General features: G+C 40.6%; 1 protein-coding gene across 4 annotated transcripts in view; it reads right to left on the reverse strand.

Moving 5' to 3' along the window:
* Nucleotides 1-19,961, reverse strand: part of BCAR3 (BCAR3 adaptor protein, NSP family member) — an 81,804-nt gene that overhangs the window by 30,754 nt on the left and 31,089 nt on the right. For 2 of the 4 annotated variants that reach the window (XM_083620620.1, XM_083620621.1), the window contains exon 3: nucleotides 18,286-18,325. In XM_083620620.1, the coding sequence (XP_083476746.1) occupies nucleotides 18,286-18,325 (40 nt within the window). Of the gene's footprint in view, nucleotides 1-1,319; nucleotides 1,583-3,234; nucleotides 3,371-18,285; nucleotides 18,326-19,961 lie in introns of those variants that run through there. The other 2 variants (XM_083620623.1, XM_083620622.1) reach the window with 2 other exon arrangements.

Below are 19,961 nucleotides of genomic sequence, written 5' to 3' on the forward strand. Positions count from 1 at the left end.
GAGGGATGGAGTCACTGTTGTTTATGAGCGTCATCTTTTGACAGTGATTAGTATTAATAATAAAATTATTCTTAGAGTTGCATACTTAACAAGATCTGAGATTTTGGTAACACAGCGCTTTAAAAAAAAAGTATATAAATATATTTTGCTAGACCCTTTTCATGAAACTCAGTAAAAGGTATCTGATAAAAGAAAGTACATTGTGTTATGAATTTCTATATTAAGTGCCTGTGTATTATTTTTAGTCATATAGCATATCACTTTCAGGTTCCCGTAAAGAAAAGCAGAGATGTTTTGAATGCTTTATGTAATCTGATAACCAATTTGTAAATAAATCCTTCTTGCAACTACTGACTTCACATTTTCTTTATGATGCAACCTTCTGTCTGTTTACAACTTCAGGTTAGCAGGCAGCCTAAAGTTTAAAACAGAGGTTATTGAATAATTCAGTCTTAGTAAATTTCAATGCAAGTTGACCTGATCTGCATGCATCTTCTAAGCTAGACTATTGTTATTATTATTAATACAACATATTTATTTATTCAGACCTCATCGTTTTCCCTGGTGGAACTCAAGGTGGATTACAGATAAAAACAAAAAATCATTAAAATACAATTAAACATTAATAGAATCAAAACTATGTACATATAGAAAATTGGTTGAAAACATACCAATAATTACAACAAAAGCAGCACAAAGAAAAAAGCATGGATCAGAAAATATTTATTCACCCTTCCCAAATGTTTCAAAGATCAAGACCACATATCAAAATATGTTTTTAAAGGCATCTTTTAAAAGGAAGTATGTTTATAAGAGTATATCTGGAAAGAAAGGATGCATATAAATGTTATACGCATGAGTTTTCACGCAGATTTTAAAACAAAATTGCAGATTAATTGTGGAAATGGCATGGAAAGGACTTGCAGGTAAAAGAATGCAAAAATTACCCAGACTGAAAATAAGATTAATTTTTCTTATTTATCTTTTCAGCTACTAGTAGTCCTTATACCATTTCTATTCACAAGCAGTTCAGAGTGGCATACCTGGGGATTTTCCACATTTTATCTGCGCAAAATCTTGTGAGGTAGGGAGGGAGAGACTTGGCTAAGATCAGTCAGCGAGCTATGCAGCTGAGCAGGATTTTGAACACAGGTCTCTGTGGCAGACTCCAACATTTTAACCACTACACCACAACTATGCCTGGACAACAGTGTGTAACATAAAAATGTGACCTTTTCTTGATCTGTAGATAGAATATACGTGTAAGTACAATAGTGATATCAATCACACACACCTCCTTAACATTACAGACCACCTACCTTGACACCAATAATGGCCTTGCGGTGATAAAAACAGCAGAGAGATGCTATGAGCGTTTGAAGAACATTGGAATCTTTCGGCATTTTCAGATCTTTTGTCCCGCAGACCAACAACCTCCCTTGGCACACAAGAGGAATGGTCCCTCCCAGCTACTTCCAAGAGCTCCCACTGAGTTTAGCTCCTGCTTTGCTGGGTCTTCTACACTTCCCCCCCCCCGCCCTCCCCAACCTCATATTTTAATCCCAGGCCGTTTCCTCAGTGAAAGCTGATCCTGTCATCTAAGAAGGTCATCTCCTGCTTGCTTCCAGCAATGGATCAGAATCATCATGGGACTTCATTCAGCTTGCCAATGAAATCCTAACCCTCAAAGAGAGGGAGAGGAGGGAGCGAATCTCTGTTTGGGAATCCCCCAGATTACAAACCACAAATCCCCAAACCAGCAAAAAAATCACCTTGTTCTTCAGCACGTAATAGATTGAGTCATTGGGCCCAGAACGGTTTCCAAGTCCAGTTATACCTCTGCAGCCACACACACACAAAAGCAATGCCCATGCTTGCATCAGTAACATTGCTACGTACACGACTGATAAGCAGGGTTCAGGGGTGGGGGGAGAACAGTTGGTTGCCTAGGGGGTTGCATGTCTCTGTTACTCATCATCTACACTGTTACATCCTAGCGCACAGGTAACCAAGGGAAAAAAGTCAAGACTGTTTGTCTTGAAATAGGAAGCTGCTGACAACCTGTCATGCAGCAACAACAGAGCGCAGCCAGTAGCATCATCACAGCAGCTGCTAGCGTCATAGAAGCAAACGCAGCCTTCCTCTATTTAATTAGAAGATAAGTCGGTCAATTGCCAGATCTGGTGCACACAATTATGCAGCCTTCTGGAAAGCAGCACTTACTACAGCTCTCTGGGCAGCCTTTGGGTAGGAGGCAACTGAAAAACCACGGGATTGTTGCCATTGATTTCAACTGAAACAGGAGATTTCAGCTTCTGGAGTGGGGGGGGGGGGGCAAGTTCCTTTGAAAAGACAAGTTAAGCCAAACTTTGTCACTGGCAGACCAGAAATAAAGGTCAGTCTATACCCTATGGTTCTGGACATAAAAAGCTCGACACAAATAAGGATTATGCAAGGCACTATGCACTTTTAAAACATATCCCTTTCAATGCTTTCCTTTAATTATAGGTTGCATTGCAGAATCCAGACCACAATGCGCCGTGAGCAGGAAGTGGAAGGCCTATAGAAAGGAACTTGCAGAGTAAAGGGTCCCAAATGTGTCGCGTTACTGATCCAAGTCATATACTGCAAAGAACGAACAACATACATATAAAAACAAGCACACGGTGGATTCTCAGCTGGAAGAAAAGCCACTCCAAATCTGCAATACAATGGTCAGACCTCTAAGCAAAACTCACCTACCAAGTCATGTCAAATGACATTTTGGTGCAATTTCACACCATCTAAAATCCTGTCCCAATGCTGAGGCAATTAATATAGAACTACAGTGGTACCTCAGGTTACAGATGCTTCAGGTTACCAGACTCCGCTAACCTAGAAATAGTACCTTGGGTTAAGAACTTTGTTTCAGGATGAGAACAGAAATCACGCAGCAGCAGCATGGCAGCAGCGGGAGGCCCCATTAGCTAAAGTGGTGCTTCAGGTTAAGAACAGTTTCAGGTTAAGAACAGACCTCCAGAACAAATTAAGTTCTTAACCCGAGGTACCACTGTAGTAGATAGGAATCCTCCAATATAACTAAGAAACGTTAACATCGTAACCTCATACATTTCTATTCAGAAGCAAATCCCGCCCTCAGGTTAAGTGGCCACAAGACTGCAGCCTAAAAGGTAACGGAGCTATCTATGCATTGAAAAAAACCAACATGTAGTTCAGTCCTTTCAGGACTCTTACCATTTCAGAGTGGAGCAAGGATTTGCATGTTTGAATACACTCCCATGTCAAAAACCTTTGCCTGTAGAAAGTTAGCATGCTGTAAATAAAAGAGTTCTTGCATAGCGTCCTGTATCAATTCCAGTTTTCTGTGCTTAGATACATGTGACAGGGTTGTTTTTAAATGTGGTGGAAACATTCCAACTTGTGATTTCTAACCAAACATCTGAAACAGAGTACAGGCCAGAAAATATTTTTTTGAACATGAAAGTTCCACAATGCATGCAAGATGAAAGAAGTCATCTTCCCCTCCCACTTGACATTATAAAAAGTTACTGGAATTCTCCACCACAATATGTTTATTATGAGGCAAGCATTTAAATAGTTTCAAGTACATGACCAGCCATATATAGTTTTGAAAACATCCAAATGTTTAATTTTAGGTGTTTAATTTTAGAAGGAACCAGAAATCCATTGCCAAACAGATGCATAACTTGTCCATAATGTGTTCACAGAGCAGTCAGACAGGGGATGGATTATGGGAACAGCTCTCTTCCTAACAGCCTTGTTCTATAGTTTCGGTAAAGAGTATTTTTTTCCTGTTGTTCTGACTGTATCTGATGGAAATTCTAAGTGCAGACAGGGTAGAAGAGCTTTGCTGGATTAACTAATCCAGGCTTCCTCAAACTCAGCCCTCCAGATGTTTTTGCCTACAACTCCCATGATCCCTAGCTAGCAGGACCAGTGGTCAGGGATGATGGGAACTGTAGTCTCAAAAACATCTGGAGGGCTGAGTTTGAGGAAGCCTGAACTAATCCAAAATAAGAAACACTGCAACGAAACTGAGACGATCTAGTTGGATAGTGATTTATTATAATCCCTAAACCTACTGTGTCAGCAAACAGATGCTCAGGAAAGCAGATTTTGATTATAGGCCTACTGGTGATGTGATAAAAGTTTTGCTGATGCTTGCAGGGACATTTCTTTGCAAGTATAGGAAACACACATCTTTTTTTTGGTATTTTCATATTCCATCAATGCTCAGCTCAAAAGAGTCCTGCAATAGCTTACAAAACAAAAAGTGTTTTTCAGAACAGCTAAAAATGACAATAATTCAACAGGATGGTCACTTAGTAAAAAAAAAGAAAGAAAGACGTCACAGATTTGCATAAATGTACACCTCTTAAGTTATATGGACAGATGCAAAATTAAAAATAACTGTTTTAATTTAAACAGAAATACAATGCATCTCACCATTGTGGAAAACACTATGACCTTATATAGAGATCTCAGAGCTTGTTTTTTGGGAAACCTTTTGTGAGCAAGAGCTGGTTGGACCCTCACTCATCCCAATTGTGATCTTTCGGCAGGCCACAATAAAGCTGTTACAAACAAGGTGGCCATTTTTTTCAATAGCAGCTCAAAAAAAATCACTATAATTTCCTAAAGACTTCTGCTGTGAACAGCAAACAGGACCACTCACAATAGTATGCTTGATGTTCTTGTTAATCTCAGTTTGTATTGATAATTATTAGGGTCATATATTATCAGTGCTATTTTCTGTCCCTGTTTCTCTGTTGTTTCTCTTAGCTGGAGTCCTAATCTGCAGCTAATTTGTGATGGTTGGTATCTGTACTATTCCTCTGTTTTGTAATTGTTATTGTGACAAACGCAAATAAAATCGATCAATTCTATTCTACTCAGTTGGCTCTCCAAATACAGGCCCATTTTTATGGTTTTTTATCTTTAAAACTGACTTGGACCAGGACAACCTTTCAAATAGGACTGTCCTCTGCAAAGCTGAACACATGACCATTCTACATCTCAACTGTTTCCACTTAGTGCCTACTTTATTGATCCAATTTCACACAAAATGGAATGGGCTTCTGCATCAGACGAAATCCACTGAGGGCATTTTGCGCACAACACTGAAAGTGTATCTCTGCATTTCCTGTCCCTTTAATGTGAATGTAGAACCAACCTAGGATAAGTCACTTTGTATTCGATTTAAAAGTAGCTCTCCTGCTTTTTATCCCATGGGAACCATATACACAGATGGGAACAAACTGCCAGGGAGGTTCAAAGGTCAATTTTAAGGTCATGAGCAAAATAACAAAGCAGCAGTTGTCATATATTCCCTAAGCCTACTAATTGTGATGATATAGCTGGTTACTGAGATTCGTCTGGCAAGCAGTTGGTGTAGGAGGTTTGTTGTCTCTTCACATAAAAATAAACTGAAAGTGTATTGTATGAAAGTACAGCATCAGATCTACCCAACAGAAAAGCTCTAGTCAGCACTCAGTTATAATCTGCCAGAATACGGATGTAACAGTCAGAGGAAAGCATCTGTTCGTAGATTCAAGCTCAAAGTGGGTGAACACTAGAAACTATTCTAACAACACACCTCATATTAATGTGACCATTCAGAATTAAAACAGCACTTACATAGCTGCAAAAATCAAGCTACTTATTTTAAATACAGTGGACGCTCGGGTTGCAAACGTGATCCATGCAGGATGCACGTTCGCAACCCGCAGCTTTCGCAACCCGCGTCTGCGCACGCGCGGGTTGCAATTCAGCGCTTCTGCGCATGCACAAAGCACGATTTAGCGCTTCTGTGCATGTACGACCGCCGAAACCTGGAAGTAACCCATTCCGGTACTTCCAGGTTTTGGCAGTCCGTAACCCGAAAAAACACAACCCGAAGCGGCTATAACCCGAGGTATGACTGTACAGTCAAAGCCAAGTGACTGGCATGTAAAGTACAGTAAATCAGAAGATGAACACAAAGGACTTCTAAATCTCACTGGTTTCTAATTTAAAAACATGCTTCCACCGAGATCTACTTCAGCAAAATCTAAATCGCATCTTGGCAGGTTGGAAGGCAGCAATGTGCTATTCCATACATGCATGTATGCATGCACTAACATATAGTCTTTTCATGTGCCCTGTTTTTGTAGCATTCACATGGCATTTCTGCACATTACATAAAAGATATGACTCCACCACTGAAGTCTTGCACCACTCCTCTAAAGAACTGCGGCCACTGCTTATAGGTCAGCAGAAAACAAAGCTTTCCACAGTGAAGCTCAACACAGACAGCAGTTTTTAAGTGACTTAATGGTGGTATGAGAAGCTTTTCTGCTCATGGTGCACTGTACATGAATATTCTTTTGTCCCACTGCTACCAAATAGAAGGTTCCTGGTGCAAATGGATGCTGCTTCCAGCTCGCGACATGTCGGGTTGCCAATTTCCACTGGTTGCCCTCCCAACTCTCCCCACCTTGTGGAACAACACAACATACACTCTGCAACATACTGCTCAATCAGTGTCCTCTGACTTTGTAAGGACTCGCATCACAAATTGGTCAACTGATGTCTATCTGCAGCCTTTCACAGGGTCAAACCATCATTTTCTCTAGCTCAGTCCTGTTTGCTCTGACTAGCAGTATCCCCCACCCATGTTCATTGGATCATTTAAATGGAGATGCCAAGGATTTAACTAGGAACCTTGAAGATGCAAAGCATGAGTTTTATCTCTGAGCCTCAGCCATTTCCAAAATAGTGACAGCCCAGAAAAATATTTTTAGTTAGAGACCACGGCTCAGCTGTAAGAAACATCCTTTGCATGCAGGAGGTCCTAAATTAAATCAATGGCATCTCCAGTTAAAAGGATCTGGTAGTACATTGTGGGAAATACCTTCTGAAACAGGGCCAGGAGGCCGAATCTAGAACTGGCTGACCCTTCACAGGCCATTCTGTCAGGTGGGCAGAGCCGCTTAACCTGACATTGTATGACACCAGCTGAGTCAAAGTTCAAGCCCTGGGTGCAGGCAAAGCCTTATCTCTGCTAAGATGGAGATCAGCCTCTTCATGCTCTTTGAGAGTAAAAGGCAGCAGCACAGGTTTGTCTCTGCCCCAAATGGCCATATGGATCAAATTCAGAGACCTGGAAGGCACGATTAGGCACATGGGCTGCAGGCTCCCCACTACTGCTGCAGAACCATTTCCATCTCCGATAAGCAACACTGGGCTAGATGAATAAATGGAACAAGGACAATCCCTAAATTCTAAGCTATATATATCTTTGTGTCATAAGGTCGCAAAGGAAGTTTTCATTCCCAAGAAGCAATATTGTCCTCCCCGAAGGCAACTGCAACTACAGCTATTGTTTTCTATTAAAGGACAAGAAACAAATGGGTGTTGCCCATGCTCTAGGAAGCGATTGTTCTTCTACGAAATAGGGTGCATATAATCTGGACAACACATGTAAAAATGTATTGACAAAGCTTATTTTATGCATGCTACTGCTAACTAAATGGCCCTGCTGCATGGAGGAACACAATGCACCTCTTTTGTGTTAAGAGTCTGAATCTAGTATCCACATGGCAAGAAATTACACTCTGGCACCCCCCTATGGATAACAATAATATGTTGGGAGAGTTTGTTTTAAAAACGAAACACTGCAGTGCAGCTCCTTTATTTTCCTTCTTTTGAGGAGCTGAGAAACTTGCCAAGGTTGAATCTCCAGCAAAATGGTTTTGAGTAAGGTGCAAAAATGCCTCATTCTACTTTCAGAACTTTTTAGTAACCGGGGTGCCCCAAATGTCAGCTTTCTGAATTGCCTAGAAATACCTTTGCCACTTAGGAGTGCAGTTTTTATCTCTCTTCCTTTCCTAGGTTTCTTATCCACTACTTCTTGGGCATCTGCACTAATTGAAGGATATGCAGATCTGTGAACCTGTGTCTATTTAAAAACCAACCAACCAACCAACCTGTATTGAGAGAGAACTGACTAAACATAATGTTACAGATAGGTAGCCGTGTTGGTCTGCCATAGTCAAAACAAAAAATTTTTTTTCCTTCCAGTAGCACCTTAAAGACCAACTAAGTTAGTTCTTGGTATGAGCTTTCGTGTGCATGCACACTTCTTCTGAAGAAGAAAGCTCATACCAAGAACTAACTTAGTTGGTCTTTAAGGTGCTACTGGAAGGAAAAAAAATTTTTTGTTTTAAACATAATGTGATAGTCTTGAACCAACGAACCGTACACATACTAAATTTTGGAGTTCTAACCCATATCAGATGTACAGTTTAAATAACCCTGTGAGCTAGTCAGGGCAATCAATTACTGAGGCCCAAGAGTTGCGGTTCTCAAGGGTGTGGTAGGAGAAGATAGAAAGTGAAACGGGAAGATTCAATGACAATCAAATAAATATTTAAAACATTTCAGTATTAGTATTATCAGTATGGGCTGGATAACAATTATTGTTAAAGCAGTTATTTTATAATTATCCTTTTCCAGAGAATCTGTCCAAGTCCAAAGTGAAGTTTAAGCAAAGTATCTCACATTTTAATACCAGATAACTTGTTTTCTCTTTTGTATCAATGGGGGGGGGGAGACATCATTCTACTTGTCACACTAGAGGGCAGTGTATTACCACAAGGAACATTGCATAAGTGGATCTAGCGACAGCTAAACCACAGCGATTTATGTTCAACCATTTCAGTATAAGTCACTTGTCAATTACTGCCTTGGTCTGCCATTTTCAGAAGTTTAAATAAGACTGAGCCGTTAAATTGAAAATTAAAACAAACAAACACACACACACACTTGAACGTTTGTGGGTATATACATATCCCTTTTTAGATTAATAGGGGACTGAGGGGCAGATGGGGCTCATCAACTTGGGAAGGTAGCCCCATCTAGGAGAAGGAAAATTCTGATTCTAAACTTCTGCTGCCTTGTGGCTATACTTATTTGTGAGACTTTGGGAGTAAACCCTGAGGAAAAACCTGAACCCACTGCCTTGTGGGACATCTTTGGGAGAAGAAAAGGCTAAGGAGTAAACCCTACACAAACCTGGAGTGCTGTCCCTAAGACAGTTGGATGGTGCCTTGCATGCCGCCTCCTAGCAACTCCTGCAGCCAAGCTGGTGCCAAACATTCTGCTTTGCTTTTCTTTGGACCACATCGAGACGGGGGGGGGCGGTCTTGTCATCTGGGCAGCCCAGGACCTTTATACACACTCTGTCCAGGCTTGCACCCTGGACAAGTGGGATGGACAACCATAGCAGTGCTTAAGGCTACCAACATCACAAGGAAAGGGCAGGTAGTAGCAGAAGCATTGTCATGCCTGCCTATTAGAGTTGCCATATTCTGAAGACCAAAAAAAGAGGACACATTTGTCAACTTCTACTTTTAACTATGGATCACTATGACAACTCTCATTTTATATACTCATGCTTGTTTAAAGTTGTTGCCTCCTAGTTTCCATCATCAGTTACCTTCATGCACTTTAAATATGTGTGGGGAATCTAAATGGTGCAACTGTGGATGATGTGCAGATTCCAGAACAGGCATGCATCACTCTAAAGCTTGATAAAATGAAATTTGGATAGGATATCCTTATTACAAGAATGTGATGTTCCTATATTTGGTTTTAAAAATAAAACAGTGCTTGGTCATGTTCATGTATTTATGTAATTGGTTATTTCTTTATTTTCTAAGGTCACATCCACATCACACATTCAAAGCACTCTTATAACACTTTAACAGCCATGGCTTCCTCCAAAAATTCATGGGAACTGAAGTTTGTAAAGGGTGTGAGAACCTTTACAGAGGTACAATTCCCAAACTGCTCTGAGTACTTACTCTAGAAGAGCAAAATATAAACTACAAATAATTTGAAACAGTTAACAAGGTGTTCTCTACTAAATTTTCAAAGCCATTCGTGATTCACATGAAGCACCATTCTTAATAGATTTCATATGACCCTCTTTTAAAATCTAGTAATGCCAAAAAGACGAGCTTCAGAAAAAGCCAACCTTCCGTGTCCAACAGAGAAACTGTTTCAGTTTATCTTTTTTGGCACAAACATTAATCTGACATGTGGGTGTGTGACCCACAATGGCAAGAAGATTAGTGCCGGTAACCGGTCACGAGTGCAATCATTGTCCAAAGAACCAATGAGTTGCAAAAATGTGCTTAGCTTTAATTTGGCAAAAGTAATAAAAGCAATTGCTCTCAGTTCTCTCTTGATTTACCACCCAATAAATGTCACTAGATGAGTACCAATGTTTCCTACAGGGGAGGTCGGCTCTATAAAACACCAGCCTGGGCTGCAAAGCCATGCAGATCAATGTTTCCCAAAGGAAATGCAAGGGCAGAACCAACAATGAGTGGCAGGAACTGGGTGGGTGGGTTACGAGGCTGAGGGTGGGTGGTCAATGGGCATCAGGGACAATTCTTATTTTTATTATTCTTATACAAATTTAGAGACCACTTCACAGCATAAAGCCATCAAAGTTATGTCCACGGTAAAAACAAGAGTACACAAGCTCTAAGAACAATAAAATCAGTTCAGCAAACTTCGAAACAATAAAACTTTCCATACAAACTCAAAAACAAAAACAAAAACAAAACAATGGGTGGCATTCAACGTCAAGCTACTGTGATTATTCCATCTGCCCAAGCATTTCAGCTAAACAGAATGTGACATACTGAACAATCCCCACACATACACATATGCTGTTTTAGGGGTTCTTGTGAACTCCCCCCTCCAAGCCATTTTGGGGTTGGGGGCACAGGGCAGAGAAAGGAACCCCCCTGTTCAAGCAGAAGGTCTTGTAGAAGACCTCCATGGTGGGGCTCCTTAGGTGAATGCTGCCCAGCTGAACAATTTCATCAGATATTAAACTGATCTTCCATAATGAATGAGTTTCACTTCGCAGGCACCTAAACATCACTGTCTGATTGCAGCTGATAACTGATTCCAGAGAGCTGGAGCTGCAAACCTAAAAGCTCAGTTTCTAGTATAGGCCAAGTGCACCTATGGAGAACACGGTACTCTCAGCAGTGGCCCATATGAGGAGTGCAGTTGCTGGCCAGAGACAGAGTAGGCAAGGTGGCCCCTTAGAGATCATGGTCCCAAGTTGTTTAGGGTTTCAAATGCTAGAAGCAGAAACTTGAACTGCTCCCCATAGCATGTTTGCAGCCAGTGTAGCTCCTCTAGCAGAGGAATGAGTAAACGTAATGTCAATGGAGCACCACAGTCAACACAACCTAGCTTGCTGCATTCTGAACCAGCTGCAGCTTCCAAGTTAAACCGCAGAGAAGTCCCACACAGAGCAACTGCATAATCCAGCCTTGAGAGCACCAATACCAAAATCACAGGGGCCAAGCTATCTCTGTCCAGAATCAATGTGTGAAAGAAAAGCTTAGAACGGAAGGTTCCATCTGAGAAAGAGGGCAAGGCTAACATGTAGTTCTTCTTCAACAAGATACAGAATTCTACCAGTGGGTGTCTTGGGTATTATCACAAGGGACCATATGAACTTCATGATTGGTTCCTCTCTGCATACAGTTGAAAGTGAATTCAGAACTGTATCATGTTGCAAGGGCTTAACACAACTTTTCCAACCTGTGGACAGTAAATTTGCAGTCCTCACTTAAGTCTTTCCTTGGTAGTATCATTGTCCCTGTTTTGCTGTTCGGGGGACATTTTGTGGGAGTGACTTTTTAAAATGTTCCTTGCATGTGCACTAGAGATCTTTAGATTTCAGAAAAAGAAACCTGTTATGATCACTTTACTGGGAGCAGATGCTAGATAAAACCAAAGGCCTTTCTAGTCCAGCATCTTCTGTTTCCCAGAGTGGTTAACCAGGTGCTTCTGGGAATCCTGCACGCAGGAAACAAGGGCAATAGCATTCCCCTGCTTGTAATTCCTCAACAACTGGCAATTCGAAGAGTTACATCCCTACAGGTGCTCTGAGCGATGCCAGTGGGAAAACTAAGAACATGCCTTCTGACTGTAATCGCTGGGGAAACTGTAATAAATTCCGCAGTTCTATCCCATCAGACAATCCTCCGCCAAGTCATCTATAAAGAACTATTCTTCAAAGCTTGCGCCCAACATCAGTATTTAACAGTAATATTTCCTTTTAAGGCAGTGATGGGATTCATTCTTCCAGCTTCCTTTCTCCAGATCCATGCACAGCAGAAACAAACCTTCTTCTATGCAAAACAGATTTTCAGTGCTGACAGTGGGTGAGGAGGGAGGCAATGCCAGAGCGCTTCTGCAAATTTTATTGCAAACGCTCCGGTACTGTTCTCTTCTGCACTCACAGCTGGCACTGTCTTAGCTGCTCTCCCCCACAGAGACAAGGCATTTAAGCTGCTCATGTGCAGTCTCGGGGAAAGGCAGACGGTGAGGAAATCCTCTAGAAGCCAGTTTGCCTTTCCATATTATTAAAAACAAAACGAAAAACAAAACCTCTAAGGTGCATCTGACTATTGCTATTATTCTGCCTTATTAAAAAGCATTTCTCTTTCATGAGGAAATACAGAATTTCTTTCACAGCTCCTTGCAAGCAGCCATCCCAAAGAAGATTGGCCTGTTTTCACTTGGGGAATAAAAGCCCAACTCTAAAAGAGCCATTTAACTGTGACCAGTTTCATCAGAGCTCACAGAACAAAGGAAAAGCCCTCGTCATACGGCCACTTCTCAGTACTGAGACTCCAGCAGATCAGTACATTCGCTTGTTCCCGAGACTGGTTTTGTATAATTAGCAGCCTCCTTTTTTAATCCACAGAATGACCTAATGCATCAATACTTTAGAGGTTATAAAATGCATTCATTTGCATTCAGCTATTAACGCTAACACATACGACCTAAAGAACCATTAAGAATGCCTCCTCCCCAAGAATCTATGCAACAACAGGAAAAAATGAGTACGCTAAAAATATCCCTCCTCACATGTCCCTGAGCAACATTAATTCCTTCTGCTTTCACTCTCCACTGCTGTATCCAAGGCAGAGCTTTAATTTACATCCAAAAAGCAAGACTAATAATTTGCTTCGGAGACACAGAGAAGCGTTTGTCAAACTAGAGGAAAGCACAGATGATGAAAGGTATTGTTCAAAATGAGACTATAAATAGAGACTATAAATAGAGTTTAAATGGCCATCATAGCTCGGCACTGTTTATTGCATAGACACATGCAGGCTGTAATTATTTTCTTAAAAACTGGAGAAACTTTTATCTTCACTCAAATAAGTCTGGCAAGATCACACTTTATCCACTGAAGGCAGATGCCATGACCATTTGCTTAGTAGTAACATAGGACCAGCAAGTTGTTGCATTGTCCCGCCAAGATGTGGAAGTGAATCTTACCCATATTTCTGTTGCTGATAAGCAACCTGGAAGTGGGCCAGTAGTGGTGGCAAGATTCCTAGGCATTTGGCAGGACAACACTAGCTTCTAAAGTGGCTTAATCCTATGAAATGCTACTATGTGATCCTATATCAGGTCGGTGGTGAAAAAGTTGCTTGGTACTAGTTGTTTTGACTCTTCTGCCATTGTTCTACCACTAACAGAAAATACTGAAGTATTTCTACTAGCGTATAATCTCCATGCAATCTTAAAACAAATTGCAGAATGTCCCCGTGCCACACAGAATTGTAAAATCGTAAAGTTGGAAGGGATGCTGAGGATCATATAGTCCAAGCCCCTGAAATGCAGGAATATGCAGCTGCCCATACAGGGATTGAACCTGCAACCTTAGAGTTGTCAACACCTGCTATAACCAACTGAGCATGACACTGCAATCTTTGAGCTGAGTTCATCCTTATCCCTCATTTATGGAAACAGGAACCCTAGTCAGAGAAAACTGAGACACAGAATGTTATTGTTTATACCCCACTCATCTGAGCTGGGACCTAGAGAATCTGTATTACAGGACATCTTCCTATGTTTTGAAATATAAAGACGACTGAGACTGTGTTAAGGTTGTATTTTGTATTGTTTATATATTGTATTTTATTGTTGTTGTTTTTCCTTTTCTGCTCTATTTTGTCTTTTTCTCTTGCCTTTTTTCTTCTTTTTTCTTATCTTGTAAGTTTTAAAAGTAATAAAGATTATTTAAAAAAAAAAGAGACTGGCCAATGCAGAGGACAGGGGAAAGTTAGTTGAGTATTGGGAATGTATAAGTGATAATGGAATAACGTTAGTGGCATTTAAAGAAGCTCTGTAATAACATAAGAAATATTGTAAAAAGGGAAAATAGAAGTGGGGGGTAGGCATAAAGGCAATAGCAAAATTTGGAAATGTGTAATTAAAGAAGATATAATTCGGATGATTGGCAGAGAGGCTGAAGGAAGTCAAAAATGGAAAAATTTATAGAAGTTGTAATGTGGTGTGATTTGTATTTTCTTTTGATGGAAAATTAATAAAATATAATTATAAAAAAGAGACTGGCCAATGCAAGAGTTGAACTGATGAGAAATTTAATTTTTATAAGTAAAAAACATTGAAAATGATGAAGTTGGGTTCTTAAACTTGCAGTACAAATTTGCAAATATTCCTTTGCTTTGAATTCTTTATTCTCACTCTGCTAGTTATGGGAAAGGGGAAAGCGTTTTTCTAGGCCTGCCCTACAAACACTAGGAATCCTATTCAGGGAAGTTCTCCCCATCCTACTAGCTATTGCCTTCAAACTTCTGAACAGATCTAAGAGCAGGGAAACCTTGCTTTTAATTTAAAAAAAATAAATTAAATTAAAAAGTTGAGATACAAGTGACAGCACTGTACCTACTCCTAATTTTTGCACACGTATGGTACAGCTATAGCATCCACACCATAGCAGATGCTGCAAAGCTTGCCATGTGCCTGCCCCAAGGTTTATCACTGCAAGAGCTTTTACTCTTCCTGTCATATGCACAGAATTAGTCCCAAAGTGGGTCAAACTAGGAGGAACTATTGCATAGATATCCTATTAGTTACACTTGAGAAGGCTTCAATAGCTAACTTCCAAACTTGGGTTTGGCCTGGTGGGTCAAAGTCTGAGACCCTCTGACCTATAGCTTTAAGCAAATGAATAATTTACCCAGACGTCTGTGAAATCCATTGATTGCACATATGCGACTATAAGCCCGTGCACATCCTCTCACGCCCTTGATGTGTCATGAAGACATCATTCATCCATGCTATGGTTCCTGCCTCAGGAAGCTCTACAGAACATTTTTGTGACACCAGCGGGTTGGAAGGGAACCCATCCCATCTTAATGTATTTGGAATCAGTCTAAACCACATCCTTCAACACCCCTGAACGTAATCTGCCGTGTGTAAGACACAAATTGCTGCAGTGAGACTTTTCTGCAACCAAGCAGGACTGTTGTCTAACAGTCTGATCTGTTCATGATTACTTGGAATGAGTGGTGCTTACTCCTAAGTAAGTACAAAGAGCTACAGCTGAAGGCCTATTTTTATGACTAGCTTCTTATCGAAGTTGTTTATTTCTATAAAAAGATTACCGGAAAGGAAGAGGTGAGATAACCAACAGACAGCCCAGAATGTGATTTAACTCTGAGCTCAAGGAAAACAAGCAGACTTTGTGCTTCAGTTGCAACTGCATTTCTTGTGCAACTTTAACACAAAACGAAGGGAGAATAAAAGTTAGTTACTTAAAAAAAAAACACCTGAGCACCCTCAGGATCTGATCGTGCTATTGTTTGACTGTCAACACTAATTCCATCCCATTCAGAAAGGGAGTTCAAATAACATATGGAACCTTTTTATAATTGTTGGGCTATCTCTCTCTCTCTCTCTCTCTCTCTCTCTCTCTCTCTCTATCAATGAATTACACACACACACAATACTATGAAATTTATATGTAACTGGTGAACATTCCCCTAAAATGCATGGTTTTTAATCTTTTTTTCTGGAGAACATTCATTCTCACACACTTTTTTTGGGTAACTGAAACTGCATTGCAAAATCTGAAGAAGTGTGTGCTCTGGCTTAATAGCTATGTACATAAAAAACTGGAATGGAATAATTTAAAATACCAACTGAAATAATTTTCTCCATCCCATGTTTCAGCAACATTCCCTAAGCCAATGTTTGTCTGCTTTCAGAACTCTGTTAATGACCACCACTTACATATGAGAGAGCGAGCGTGCACACAAGCCTATGACTGAGTGTATGCGAAACTAATTCAGAGTTGAAATAAGTTGATGCTCTGTATCTCAAATACACAAATCACGAGAATGACAGAGTGCTTCATGCTCCACTGGCTGGACTGTCCCTCGCTGCCTCCAAACCAGGAATGTTGAACATTTGAATACTTTCCATTATATGAAAATATGCAAACTCTCCCTGCAGTTAGAAAACTAGCACATAATGGAGATATTTGCTATGAGTGGCCAAAAGCAGCTATCTGCAATCGCTTAAACACATACCCCATGCCAGATGTTTCAATTGGAGAAACATTTAATAATGATGTTGCAGCAGCTTCCAAGTGTGATGCAGTAACTTATCAGCCTGTAAGGCCTAGGACATTTTTTAAAGGCCTTTTACATGATGGCCTCACAACATACAAAAAATGACTCCCTTCTAGAATTGCACCTTCTAGAATTTTATTTATAGAAATAAAATATATCCCACAGTGGCTTAAAACAGACAAGCAATTTGAAACCCTATAAAATATCAAAACTATACACTAATTACGTTCAGCAGAATTATATCAGTATTTAGATCAATTTCGATATGGGTTGAGTTCTGGCCATGGTCACTCTGATGGATGACCTTTACAGAGCGTAGGGCCAAGGGGAATGAGTGCAATCTTGCTCCTGCTTCTCAATCTTTCTGCAGCTTTCAATATCACTGACCAGAGGTTTTCAACCTTTTTGAGTCCACGGCTCCCTTGACCAACTACATTCTTTCTGTGGGGAAACATGCTCTGAGCCCCAGAAGCCCTTGCCTGTAGAGCCAGCAGCCCCTCACCCCTTTTCGAACACCCTCCCTTGCAGAGTGTTCCCTTAGCCTCCTCCCCTCTCTCCTTGGGAGTCCTCCAGGCGGCTACCAACCCGGTCTCTGAGCTGCCCCCACCCCAAAGAGAGGTGCCTCCTCCCTGGCTAGCACCAGAGGCTTCATTCGCCTGGGGAGCTTGTAGCCAGGGCTGCTGCAACGAACAGCTGTACACGCCTTTGGGAGGCAGAGACACAATAGGACATCAGAGAAGGAAAGAGGGACAGGTCAGTGTTGCCTGTGGCACCCCTGACCATCATTCAAGGCACCCCAGGGGGCTACGGCTCACTGGTTGAAAACCGCTGCCATTGACCATGGTATCTTCCTGGACTGGCTCTGCGGGAAGGGAATTAGAGCGCTGTGTTACAGTGGCTCCAGTCCTGTCTACAGGACCAAGTCCAAAAAGCGTTAATAGGAGAGTGCTTTTTGACCCCTGGTCAAAATGCTGTGCGGTGTGGCTGTGAACTATTCAATCCCCAGTGCTATCTAGCTGTGGCACTGGCACTATTACAGATGCCTCATAACACCTGTTCCACACCTGTAAGTCAATCTTTTAGTGTGGCAGCATCTACAACTTTGGAACTCCTTGCCTATTGACATCAGGCAGGAGTCTTTCCTGTATTCTTTATGGTGCCTGCTTAAAATGTTTTTTTTTTGTTTTTTGTTCAAGCAAGCCATTCCAGACATGTAGAAGCTTACGTGTGTTTTTAGCTACTGTTGTTTTTAATCATCTTTTGACTGCTTTCAAATAAACTGTTTTTATCAATAATTTTAATGTTTTATTTTAAATTTTTGTAAAGCCATCAAATGGCATATAAAGCTTGTTTATATAAATATATAAACAAAATGTATTTTTTTAAAAAGTATAAACATAAAAATAAAATGTTCCCTTTTCCTACATAGGTCAGTATTTGACTCTACTCAAAGTGCCCTGTTCCCAATGCAGTTTGTGGCACTAGGGATGAGATTGCAGATGCAAGACCATGAATACTGGAATATAATCAAAAGAAAATGAAAAAGCCCTTAGTGACAGTGCTGATTAATTACCATGGTCACAAAGTGACCTTATCTCCTTTCTACTTGTTTGATACAAGCACTCTAATTAGCTACCCCTTTTTTCCTTAAGAATCAAATCACCATAATACTGTGGAACAATGAACCAGAGAAGAGATACACTTGCAATTATTGGCATTTACTAATAAGATAATGAATTTTAGCCCTTTTTTTTTTACAGGGACTTGGAAGTAATTAAGTAATATTTCATACCTTTACATACTCCATAGCTGGGTCCATAGCATTCTGATCTCTGCAAAGGAGAAGTACAGCAATGAGTACAAAGGTTTTGTCTGATTTAGAACAAAATCAACATTTTATTTGCTTTTTGGATCAAGTGGCATGAATAATGCAACACACTACACGCACAAGTTGAAAGCTTAGGAACTGTAGAGCATCTGTTTATTTATCTGCCATTGTTATAATTCACATACTATGTGCATCATGATCATGTTCATCTTATCGTATTCAAAGGCAGAATTAGAATCAGTTTACACAACCACTTTAAACGATTGTTTACAATTCATGCTCACCTTTTAGAGAGATGATTATATGAGCATGCCATGGCCAAATAGGAAAAAAATACTGAAGACTGCATCTCTCTCATTTATATCTCTTTAAAAACCAAATGCAAGGAGATGTGAAACTGCTCAAGTAAATGAACCCATACTATCAAAGGCACACATCAGAAAAATACAGAACTGTACTGTGTTGTAATAATAAAGGGAAACCATCACAGAAGTAGTCTCTCTCACTTTGGGGAAGGGGCCATTTAAGTTGAATATATTGCTTTCAACTTACTGTGTTGACTGTGGGTTTTATATAAAGCATGGGATGGTATTAGTTCTATTCAAACCAACAGTGAGCTACGCCAAAAGTTACAAATGAGATGTGGACTGTACCCATAGTCTTAATTCTTCAGAACAACAAGAAGTAGAAATTAATTGCATACACAGGCTATCATTTTACTGCATTTTCTACCACACTTTTTATCACATATCTACACTTGGAAGAGCAATAAAATCATTCTTAACACTTGGCAGTGAGATACAGATGATCAAGCTACTTCAAGGATAGGTTGTCCAAAGGAAGCTTGGCTTACTACAGTCATCCTGCCAAAAAATAACAAAAGTATTATAACACACCCTTCCAATGGGCAACCCAGTGTGCCGCACCACAACATCTTGTGTTGTGAAAGTGTCATTTGGATGTTCAAATTAATCTATTCTGGAGTAAAAATGAAGAGGGCCAGCTGTGAATGTATTTGTTTGTCTAAGGCGGCAATGTAAGTAAATCCCACTGAAATCTGAGGGCCTTATTTTGCGGTAAACACATTTAGGACAGATTGTGCTGTATGACAAGCATCTTCTCAGAGGACATTTGTTAAGTTGAACTTCTGCTTGTAACTTGATATCCAAGTTCAAAAAAATTTAATGGGCTGCAATTTACTTTCTCTGGAGCCAATTTGATAAGGAATTCTGTTTTCCAGTCTCTGCACTGTTTCAGAAAAGATTATTTTAAGCTCTCCAAAATCCAGAAGTCTATAAACTGAGTGAGGTCCAGTATTCATGCTCATCTGAGGTAAATGACATGTGCACAGCTTCTGTCCTGGCTGGGATACAAAGCTAAGGTAGCAGCAGAGTAGAGTAAGGTACCAGTTCAGAGCAGAAACAAAGATTGGACCAGATTAAATACAAATGTCTCCCATTTGCCCCATGTGTGGGCCCATACTGGGGAGTAAGAGCATGTTTTAGCTCCCTGTCCACCAGTGCCGTAGGAAGGGGGGATGGAGGGGGCAATCCGCCCCAGGTGCCACTCTGGGAGAAGTGACAAGATGGCCCCTGCCTCCCCCCAGCTGTAGAGCAGCCAAGGGCGCCCGCAGTCCATAT

This window comes from Podarcis filfolensis, assembly GCF_964270895.1.
Source record: "Podarcis filfolensis genome assembly, chromosome: 6".
NCBI classification, from domain to species: domain Eukaryota; kingdom Metazoa; phylum Chordata; class Lepidosauria; order Squamata; family Lacertidae; genus Podarcis; species Podarcis filfolensis.